The sequence below is a fragment of the Pelmatolapia mariae genome, linkage group LG14 (genome assembly GCF_036321145.2).
Source record: "Pelmatolapia mariae isolate MD_Pm_ZW linkage group LG14, Pm_UMD_F_2, whole genome shotgun sequence".
NCBI classification, from domain to species: domain Eukaryota; kingdom Metazoa; phylum Chordata; class Actinopteri; order Cichliformes; family Cichlidae; genus Pelmatolapia; species Pelmatolapia mariae.
In genome coordinates, this window is record NC_086239.1 from 14311053 (window position 1) to 14323058 (window position 12006).

Sequence of the window (12006 nt, forward strand, 5' to 3'; positions counted from 1 at the left end):
ATAAAACCAACGAAAAAAAACAAAAACAAAAAAAACACATAAGAACTTTGAATGTCAAGATGCCTGGAGAACAACATCTCATATTCACATATATTAGATTAAAAAACTAAACACGACAGTGACTACAAATCAATTAAATAATTTTAAAAATGCAAAGATTTGCAGTATTTAACAGACATGTTAAACAAATTAAAATACTTTCTCATCTGGATCAGCATTAGCAAACTGTGTCTTAAAAGTCCACAGTGAGTTTTTCTGCTTTAAACCTTTTATCAGATATAAACTAAGAACATGACGTGATTCTGTTTAACATGCTGAAACAAAGTGGTTTTGATTCCCTTTCGAGTGGTAACTTTTTTCATGTAGTATGTATAGTTAGCTCAATTCAATTGTCTGTCATGTTTACTAGACCCATAATACATCATAGGACAGACACAGCTTCTTTTTCTCATTCTCCCATGCCACTGTAACAGATCCTGTTTCTCTAAATTTGAGCTAAGTTTTACTTTCCTCATTGTCATTCATTGGTGAGGGATCAGCATCAGTGAAACAGGTTGGCTGCTAGCTACCACAGTTAGAATGGTCACAGAAGCATGGCAACAAAGAATTGGTCAGCAGTTTGTTAGCAAGGTAAGTTTTGATTTGTTCATGTTAAACACAAGTAAATTAGTCTTCAGAGCAATAAGTCTAGGTTAGCTGCTAGTGTGAGAAAATTCATTTATTGAACATACTGACTCAAGTAACATTGGGTCAGTTAGAAAGTCAATTCATGATTTTATTCGTGTAATTGCCCAGCCCTGTGTACCGTTTGTGTGTGTTCTTGTGTATACTAAACTGGTATGATGTTCTGAAGAAGAGAAATGACAAAAAAGATGAGAGATAGTTATGAAGATATAATAATGATCAGCTATCTAAGAAACGAAAAAGACAAAAATGAGTAAAGCTGAATAAGAATAGGATCAAAACATTTATTACTGAAAGCATAAGTGGAAGACAAAGAGAAAAAGAGAATTGGACACAGAGAAAATAGATTTGATACATATGCAAACAACACTCACTTGAATGGGAATCATTTTATGGAACTTCAGTGCCCCCTTATGGTGAAATCTGGCAAAACAGCCAACGCAGTAGTTTTCAGTGCATTCAGCACACATCTGCAACACATAGACCAAGTGCCATCAGTCTGTCTGCATATAAAAACACCCACCTTTAGTGTGTTTCTATGTCTTTCAGTTTAAAAAACAATGGTCACTGCCTGTGCATGTCTGTGTACTGTATGCATATATATTAATTCATGCAAGTGGTTGCACTGGTAGGTAAAGCACTCTTTTGCTAAAGATATAACCTCAGCCTTTCCTTATAAACTGGCGTGGTGCTGCAAGATGCATGTGTGTGTGTTTGTGTGTGTGTTAGCTGTGTGCACATTGGTGCATTTGTGCTTGGCACATGTGTGTTGTGAGTGTGGTTGAGTGAATGCCTCTTAAGGGAGGTCATTATAATTTCTATCTGTAAGAATCAGGTCTTGTTAGTGGGAAAAAGTCATTGCATCAGCAGGTTTGGGAAACAGGCTTTGGACAGAGCACACAAGCAAGGGCAAGTGCAATGGAGACACGGAGGCTAGGGTGGAGAAAAAGCAAACAGTCAAGCAACAACTAGCCTGTGTTTGGTTTCCTTCACTATGCATGCAAGTTTCTTTTTCAATAGATCAAGGTTTTATTACCAACACCATCACTTAAAATAGTGTAGTTTAGTGCGCTCTTTCAAGAAACACTACCAATTCTTTTTATCCTTGGAGGAACTTAACTCTATTTCATTTATTTATTTTGTCACAGTGTGATGCAGTTCTGGATCTAATGACTTGGAAGCTTTCTGTTTCTTGCTCACTTGCATATTTGCTATGTCTACACCTGTTTATTCATAGATGAATAATAGATAATTATGATAAATAAAGCAGTACAACAAACAGTGTTGGGCAAGTTACTTTGAAAAAGTAATTCAATTATAGTTACTAGTTACTTCTTCAAAAAAGTAACTGAGTTAGTAACTGAGTTACAGTATTCTAAAAGTAATTAATTACTTGAAAAGTAACTATTGCATTACTTTAAAAAAAATGTTTAACCCTCTGGGGTCCAGGGTATAATTGGCCATCTTTTACTACTTTTGATTTTCCCTCCACATTTTACCTTTAAAAACTATTTACTTTGCCTTGTTTGGTATCATTGTTTTCAGCACAACCTCACGTGTCTGAATTTACAGTCATGTTTTCATTTTGACTGTATTAACACAATTGATCTAAAATCAGACAAAAACCATAAAATCAGAGTAGAAAAAGTTATATTTTTACTGTAACAACCATAAACATCTTTAATGAATCATATTTCATAACTTCAAATGCAAATATTAATTGTCAATTTTAAAATCCTATGCACAAGTTTTGCAAACTTTTTACCCTTTTACCCTTTTTTAAAATAACCATTTCAAACTATTTACAGAACAATCAGCTGATAAGATGCCACACAAATTATTTGTGCCACTCCAAAAAAATAATTTCTGTCCACTATAAAGGAGAACATCACAGCCTGATGCCTGCAGGTCTGACAGCAGCAGGTGTGTCACTCCTATTTCTACCTGGAGACAGCAGTCGCCTCATTGTTCTGACACACAACACAAAACTATCCACAACCCTACACACTAACTACACAAGACAACACATTAACTACACACGCTAAACGTCACAAATCTCTCACATCTCAAAACTCGCTCTCTCTTTCTCTCTCTCGCCGTCACTCCTAAAACTTCCCCTGTTTTGTTTTGGTTTGGTTTTTTGCTCATAAGCAGAGAGCGCTTGCTAGCGCTAACGTGGCGAAACTATTGAGGAAAAAACGCCGCGTATATATTGTTTATCATGACTCTGGTTTTATGTGACCTCAACACAATTTAAAAACCGGTATATATCACCTTGTTGCTTTGTCTTTAAGTGGTCATGTGACTGGCTTACCACGACTACTTTATTCTTCCTCAGTCAAACAGCAGCACTCATGCGATTGTTTTGCCCCCTGAGCTCCAGGTGTTGTGCTAGACAGTGATCGTGATTACCGTCCGCGGGAGCGCGCAGCTGCTTAAAGCTGTAGCGTCCAGATTACTTACAGCTACTTCCGTGCAGCTGATATAAGATGCGGTAAGCTGAACACAGCTTCAACCGTCTGTTTGTTGAAAAATAGTAACGGACCGCATTTTCTTGTTAGTAACTGTAACGGCGTTGTAACGATAGGAATAGTAATTAGTTAGATTACTCGTTACTGAAAAAAGTAACGCCGTTAGTAACGCCGTTACATGTAACGCCGTTATTCCCATCACTGACAACAAACACAATGATTCACAGTTCCATGCTGATTTCTGGATGAATAACCTTACAGTGTAAATTTCTACCAGCTGATTCAAACATTAATCCAGTAATTTTTTTTTTATACTTGATCTAATGATCCTTGCCTTTAGATACATATTATGTATTTCTGTAATTAATGTTTTTATGGGTGATGCTGTGTGTTCATTCTTTTTTTTCTTTTTTTATCCATACATGGAAGTATGTGTGTGAGTGTGTGTACACGCAAGCCTGCAGCTGCGACATTGCCCTTTAATGGTCCCATAAAGCAGGGCCTCATTTCCCCTCTCAGGCCTGAGGATAAATTACAACCACTCCTCTGGGACTAGGCATCCCTATCAGACTGCAAGCAGCATATCACTGCACTCTTCCTACTACACAGGGAGAAATGAGGTAGCTTTTTTTTTTTTTTTTTTTGCCTGGATGACTCTGGAATAAAGCATGAGGCTAGGTGTGCAGTGTGTGTTGCACATGAGATTTTTTATTACAATGAGTCATGTTTTTAAAAAAAAAAAAAAAAAAAAAAGGACAGATGTGTGATTGTGCGTTTATGAGTGCATATGTGAGTGTGTGAGCATTTGTGTGCATAAGTGCAGTTCCAGACAGAATGGCACAGACAGTTGTAACACTTCCCATTATTGCCATCATTATAGGGTACAAGGGCTATCCAAAATGTGTGTGCGCATGAGTGCATTGTGTGTATTTGTGGATGCATTTAGCCTATGTGCTTGCCCAGACTACCATAAGCACAACCATTAAGCCCATAACTATGGGACACTGGGGGCATCCGGCCCTTCATTGGACAGTTCAGAGCCATCATCATCATCAAACGCACTATCAAGCAAATCACATCACATTATATTTTAACACACTGTGTGTGCTGCACTTAAATAAGTTATTCCACAACAAAAAGGGGAAAAAATTGTAGATGTCAGCTCAATCAGTTCAACCCCTGCCTCTCCTTCAATTCCTCTATAAGTCTCCCTCGCTCTTACCATCATTGTTCTTGTTCTCGTTCTCATAGAAGCATCACTTATTCAATACTAAAGTCTGCTGGCTTCATAGTGAAACACAGAATAGGATTTACACAAGGAGCTGAGGATTTAGGAGGTGGGAGCAACTGGTCATCAAACATGCATTACTCAGCTCAGTCCATTACACACAAACACACACACAGACACACACACACACACACAGACGGTAAGGCTTCATTTCTCTCCTTCTCCCTCTTATTCACACATACAGTTTCAGGCCGTCATCCCTCCTCCTGAGCAGCAGTGGATGAAGAGCGAGAAAGAATAAACAATGGTGCCCTCAGAGGTCTCAAGTATCGATGAATGGATCCAACTAAACTGTTATCAGTGCAAACACAAACACACAGATAGACCAACAGATTGGACAGTTGAGGCACAGCAAGAGAGAGGAAGGCAGAAGAAAGAAAAAGACAGACATGAATAAGGGAGTGCAGAAAGAAAGACAGAAACAGGTCAGAATATGGCAGATGGAAAAACTGAAAAGGAGGAGTGACGAGAAAACACGAGGAAGAAAGAAGGATGGGTAAACACATAATGACAAAAGAGGGAGGTGGGCAAATCTATATAATAACTGCAGTAAGATATATGGGTGAGAAGAGGGGACTCCAAAGAAAAATGAAAGGGGGGGACTGAAAATATGACATTCAACATTTAAACTTTGAAAACAGATCAAGTGAATTGGCTCCTAGTGCTGCACGTGTAAGTGTTTTGTGTGTGTGTGTGCCTTATTAACACACAAAACTTTTACCTGAATCCAATGAGAAATGGCAAAATCACTTGCCAATTTGTGAAATCTGATCTCTCAAACAGACAATTTTTGCTTTGTGACAGAGCCAAACAAACCCTGCATCCATGACAGTTAAAGCGACTTTTGCCATACAGTGTTGTTTGCATTTGTTCAGGTGTGACAGTTTTTGCGTGCATACTATTCCAGCAGTCTTGACTTCACATTGTCCACATACTGTTCCCCTCAGTCTGCTTTTTCTTGCCGTCTGGGTAGGAAGTGGAGGTGGTGGTTGAGGCGGGGCTAAAAAGAGCAAGTGCACTGTTATTAACTCTCGGTAAGGGTATTTAATTTAATATTCCTGACATTTAAGGGCTATTATGCAACTGACGACCATGACCAACAGAAAAACACAGAGAGATACAGTTTAGTATGTACAGCAAAGTTTTACACAGGTATCAAAAGTGCATCTGTTATTGGTGCAAAAAGTTGTAAAAGCAGTTAGCCTGCTTGTACAACTAGTTCACACACTGCTGTGAAATGTAACAACAAAACCAAAGGTTATATTGCCTGTTACGACATATTGTGCACACCAAAGACAGTCCTTTAAAACGTTTTCTTAGCTGTTTATAATTAATACATGACGCAGAGACATTTAACTATTGCGCCTGAGGATTTTCTTTCCCTCATGTTTAACATAAGTCTGCCAAAGCTAAACATTTGTTAGACAGATCAGTGTTTAACAGAAAAACTCCAGAGTTTGGTACCTGCCTTTTCAAGTATCCCTGGTACTGAACTAACTGTGAAGAATGCTCTTGCATATTAACGTCCAAGTGGATGGTAGAAAGAAGTTCAATATAGTGCCAAGAGTACGCCTGCATGTCAAGCCTACCTGGTGCAGATATCTCACTTCTGAAACTCAAGTTGTGACTGTAAACTTCTCACCTGTCAGTTCTTCATCCTTCAGCACTCGGATCTTCAGTTTACCTGCTGACAGCTGTTGAGGCAGCATAGAGAAGCAAATCAGCTCTCAGTTTACCAACAATCCTACGCAGTGTTCAGTTTTGTGTGTATTTGCAGGTATAAACTACTGTATGTTCATACAGTAGTATGCAGCCTTAGTGTTTACATTGCTGTATTTTATAATGTGTGAGCAAATAAATGAATAAGTTACCTCATTACTCTGCTGTTGAGAACTGATTTGAACACAGTGACTTTGTCCAGAAACCAAGTTTTCACATTAGTATTAGGAATATCAGTCTATATTATGCTTACTGCCTCTAGCATCTCTTTTTTCCCCAGACGTGTTCCACAACCACACTCTTTTGCAGCTGAACAATTAAAAGTGGCTTTAAAATTTGGAGAAGACTGTTTTTCTGCTTTAGATTAAAAGACATCTGCATTGCACCCCAAAGATCTAGTGTACATCCAAAACACACATGAAAACAGGATTCAGGACACATTCATAATCCTAACGTCACAAACTGAAAAACAGCTTTTGGACAATAATGCTTATACTGTATGTTAGTTTTCAGTTGTAATTAGCATGCAAACAAATGTGGCATGATGTTTAAGAGTTAAATGTGTTTTATTCTGTCACTCTAACTCACATAGGAAAAATTAGAATAAAAATTAAAGACATATAAATATAAATATATTTTTTATCTTGACGGTACCTTTTGGAGCTTGCTCTCTTTGTCCTTCTTGGAGTCATATGAGAGAGAATTGCTTGTCATGGAACCACATTGTCCAGATGCCCATTTAATCCTTTGTAAATGTCTTAACAGAGGGAGAGGAAGATTTTTCTTTGTAAATCAAACAATCCTATTAATTTGACCATGCATATCTCATCAACAGTTACATAGCACTGATTTCTCAAAAATGACAGAAAAAAACTGCCTGAGTCCTTGATTTGTCTTGTTTATGCTTTATATCCAAAAAGACAGACTCTGATGATATTTGTTCTACACAAGATCTGTGTCTGCAGCTGAAAAGTAAAATCCAACAGAAATTCCCTTATGCAGTGTCTTGGGGATTCGGTATACCTGTTCATGCAGCATAGAGTAAATACCAATAAGCAACAATGAATGCACAGATATCTTTACATGTGCAAATTTACTTTAAAAGAAGTCTGAATACCATTCTCAGATTGTATTATACCTGATTCGATTTAGCAGAAACAACTGACACATCTTGCTATTCCTGTATTTTTATTAGGGTGGATGTGAACAGCAGGCTGGATGTAACAACATTCAAAGCTAATGTATTTTAATCTGTTGAAGTTTCCCCATGGGGCGTGCGTATTTAATAATATTGTCAGGCATTAAGATGAGGAGAAGAAATGTAGAAAAAATGGCAGCAAAATACGGAAAAGGGTATAAAACCTGAAGTTTCATACCTTAAATCTGTCAATATTTTTTTAAAGAAATATAGATGCAGATTAGTTTTATTCAATTTTAAAAAATTTATATTTTAAGAAATTTTTTTATTTTTAGAGAGAAAGAGAAAGTAGTGGCTCATGCCTCATGCTTGGCTTTATATTGCATGATTTGGTCTAATGCAAAAGGATATTTGCCTACAATATTACAGCACAGAAGGAAGTTTAATGAATGAATTCATGAATAAATAAATGTTACATATGTGTATAAGCTTATTTCAGCCATCTTCCCCTAGTAAGCTGGGGAAGGCGGCTTAACCAGCTGCTACTTGCAGGCACTGTGTATCAGGTCACACTGTGGGAAGCTGTGCATTTGGATTTTTGTGTGCCTCTCAGTGTGTGTGTGAGAGAGAGAGAGAGTGTGCATGACGAAGGGTTGAGGGCATGAGGCAGTTGTGTGTGTGGTGCACAGAGTTTCTATAAAAGTGTCTGTTGGGTGCTGCAGGCAGCAGGGGGTTGAGGAGTCTCACAGCTTCCGGGAAAAAGCTGTTTCTGGCGTTGGAAGTTCTGGATCTCAAAATGTGAAACCTCTTGTGTAACGGGAGGGGGTTGAAGAGGTTGTGGAAAGTAAAGCCATTGTTGCATCTCTTTTTTTGTGAATGGCTATAACATGGCAGCCCCAGGTTAGATTCTCAAGCTACTCTCTCACCCCATGGAGCCAAGTAGATTCTCTTTTCTTTTTTTCCCCCCAGAGTGTATACTTTTCCCTTCTGTCCAGGTAAAATCAAAACGATGTAGAGTGCAAATTACATTCTTTAGGGATCAGTTAGGTTCATATGCAAACTGGAGGGAGCTGAGCTTATGCCAGGGAGGTTGGTTTTATATCTGGATATCTCGCTTTAGACAATTCATGACAGCTGAAGTCGGTACTATTGGGTAGTAATCATTCAGACACGTCACCAGTGAATTCTTGAATGATAGCTGTGGACATAAGGGTGAGCCTGCACAGGGAGATGTTAAGATTGTTAGCACATCCTCCAGCTGGTTTGTGCATTCCCATAGACCACAAAATAGAACGTCTTCACCACCCATTGCCTTGTGATGCTTCACTTCATCTGTGATTAGGCGGGGGGCCTGTTCATCTTTCTGCGATGATGAGATAATCACAGTATGTATGAAGGTTTCTGGGTGTATAAGAGAGGATTCTATGGCTGTTGTAATTCTGCAAGGTTGGCTGGTGGTTGGCTGCGTTTCTTATTGATATTTTTTTTCTGTTTATAGATACATGTAATTTTTCTATCATGTGTAATAATCTACTTTCCTCCTCAGGTGCGTGTCTTAGCTACATACAGTGAAACTGAGCAACTTTGCTATTTTTATCAATGCTTAGTCTAATAAACTGTGGTTCAAACATATATACAAATAACAAAACAAGGAAGCTACTGCTATGACTACTAACGGCTATTAATGGCTGAAGAAGTGCATACAATTAAACAGGGATGTTTTTCTTTGTTCAAACAAAGTGCATACACAGTTTTAATCATTGAGGAAAAAGTGCCATTTTTCTATCCATAGGTAGAATTTGCCTTGCTTATCACCAAAAATTAGCAGTCTTAATTCATTACCTGTGTAAAGGCACTGTCCCTTATTTTCAATAAGTAAGTGCACATCTGCTATAAGCAAATGTGACATTTCCTCCACAAATTTAGTAGAGGGTCATGGTATCTGTATATTCCTTAGTATCAATACTAAAGTGGCTGTAAAACTAAACATGTTCCAGCATTCTTAAAGCAGTTGGGTAGTGTTTCTAGGGCTCTCTCAGACTTCCCTACAATTCTCTGGCAGATATGTCCATTTCAGAACTGCAGTGTAAGACAAATGAACATTTAACAAGACTTACGATATATGTCATCGCCATGCACGGTGCTGTGAACAAAATCTATTGTCTTGTCTCCTTTAGTTGCAAAATCCACATGCTGGGATCACTTAAGCACCATAGTTTTTCTCCCATAAGAACATAACATGAAAGGTTACAAGATTTTGCACACAAGCATGGACACAGTTGCAAATACAAAATTAAAAATGAGCACGCGTGTATATACAGACACACATAAACATGTGGATACAGTTCACACACACACACACTAACAGGACACGCCTGTCAGTTGGAGAAAGTGAAGAAAAGAGGGATCCTCATTTAGATGTGAGTTATTCATGCTCATGTTGTTGAATTATTTATGCTATTTATGCTATTGTGATGTCAGGCTGTCTTTGAAAGAAGTTTATTTTGGATTGAGCTGGCAGCCTGTCAAGGCACAGGAAGTCAGAGTCTGAAAATATATGTGCGTGTGATGGCAAGAGTTGCCAGCAACCCTGATGCCGTCGCTGTGCTGTGCTGACACTGAGGGTGGGCGTCAGGTAATCATCCTCAAGACATCACCTAGGCAACTGGACTGTCGCTAAGGGAGACAGTTGAGGCACACCCCTGTCAGTGCAGGATGACAGGGTGTCCCTTCAGGACAATCAACCTGGAGAAACAAGTGTGTGTCTGTGTAGGGGTGTGTGTGTGTGTGTGTGTGTGTGTGTGTGTGTGTGTGTGTGTGTGTGTGTGTGTGTGTGTGTGTGTGTGTGTGTGTGTGTGTGAGAGAGAGAGAGAGAGAGATCTCCATTAGCAAAGCTCAAGCTATCTAATTCACACAGACACAAACTGAACTAAACCTGGAAGAACACACTTCAAAATAATAACAGCATAACATAGTTTCAAAAACATGCAAATACATCCACGCAATATATTTTCTTTCTCAAATACACACACGCTCACGCACGCACACACTTTTATCTCTGAATATTACAGTAAATGAAAACTGCAACATTCAACACCACACCCCAAGTCTTGTAGCTAACAGATTAATTGTTTGTGTGCTTGCTTGTTGCTTGGCCAGTCCTCACTCTTCCAAATACCTTCAGAGTTGTTTGAAGGTAAGAACGTCATAAAGGTTAGGTTAAGCTGTAAAATTTAGCATGAGTTCAATTTAATTAAGATGATTCTGGGAAAAATAGACTGACATATACTCAAACACACCCGGCTTTCACCTTTATCTGACCCATCTCAGCCAAAGTGAGAAGTGACAACATATGTGCCCCTCTTGCACACACATACATGTGGGGCAAACCCTCTTTGAAGTCCAATGCCAAAGTAATTGTGTTTCCTTTAAAATCCCTCTCAGTGTGACATGAGAGAACAGAGAGAGAAAAAAAGAAAGAAATAATGGATTTCAGCCCGGGATGAGTAGTATCAGGTCAGGAGGTCAATGCACATGTACGTATCACACAAACTAGGGAGCCAAATGAAACAAAAAAGAAAAGGGATAAAAGACGGACAGACAACATAATGGAATAGGCAGCAGACAGGGCGAGAAGCAGAGCAAAGAGAGAGCAGAGAAAACCGGAAAAAAGAAACCTCAACCATACTTTTAGATAAGATGAGAGCTTGTGTCTGTGAGCCGTACGGCCTAAAGACAAAGCTACATTAAATCTGTGGCTCGGGCAGGCCACAACACAGAATGATGTACTACGTTTGCCCCAAGCTGCTGCTCTGGCTTTATTATCGCCTGTGTACCCTTCACAAACTAATTATACCACACCTCCTCTCAGCAAACTGAATTTGTTCGCCTATTCTCTGGGTGAATACAAGAGAGAAAAAGGGAGCAAGTGAGAAAGAGAAAGAGAGCGAGAGAGTAGGAAGACTCTGAGACAAAGATGAACAATTCATCTACTCCGGGAGCTTTGCGATCTAACAGACAGAGAGAGAAAAACAGAGTTACATTACGCTGCACAGCCTGAAAATAAATCACAGCTTGAAGATCTATAATAAAGTGTTGTCAAAGATACACTTGGATGTTTTGGTGAAAAAAAAAAAAAAAGGAAAAAAAAGACAGGTAAGGAAGGAAGTTGGGAAAATTCGGGTAACCTTCACATCATACCTGAAAACAACTAATTAAACAAATTAGCCAAACACATCTTTGTCTGCTTTCTCTTATGTCAGTGAGAGATAAACTAATGAGAAACCATTTCATCTTTTTCATTAGAGGCGCACTAATTAATTGATTCAAATTGTTAAGCTGGGTCTCACATCGAAGCCACTGCTGTATCATTGCACACAGCTTTCAGAGAAAAAGTAGGAGGGAAATAAAGTTAAATTAATGTGACGTTCAATCATAAAAACTGAGCAGGAAATGACTGTGTTTCACTGTAGTACTCAATAATGGCATTTATTAAATGACTGTTAGTCTACAGTAATGTCTTTTCAAAAACTTCTACAAACCTCCGCTTGTCCAGGCTGCAGACTAACAGACGGCTTATAGTTTTTTCACCCATCAAAAAAAAACAAAAAAACAACTCTACACTACACACTAGAGACACTACCTACCATGAAAAATCTTGCTATCGGCTTAGATACCTATTTACTACTGATACCAACAGTGTCATC

At 38.6% G+C, this 12006-nt stretch overlaps 1 protein-coding gene across 1 annotated transcript in view; it reads right to left on the bottom strand.

Annotated features, from left to right (window-relative positions):
- Positions 1 to 12006, bottom strand: part of zbbx (zinc finger, B-box domain containing) — a 66884-nt gene that overhangs the window by 47325 nt on the left and 7553 nt on the right. Inside the window, exons 4-7 of the mRNA XM_063493704.1 lie at positions 6817 to 6919; positions 6086 to 6137; positions 5343 to 5443; positions 1059 to 1154 (exon numbers count right to left, since the gene is read on the bottom strand). Of these exons, the coding sequence (XP_063349774.1) occupies positions 1059 to 1154; positions 5343 to 5443; positions 6086 to 6137; positions 6817 to 6919 (352 nt within the window). The remainder of the gene's footprint in view (positions 1 to 1058; positions 1155 to 5342; positions 5444 to 6085; positions 6138 to 6816; positions 6920 to 12006) is intronic.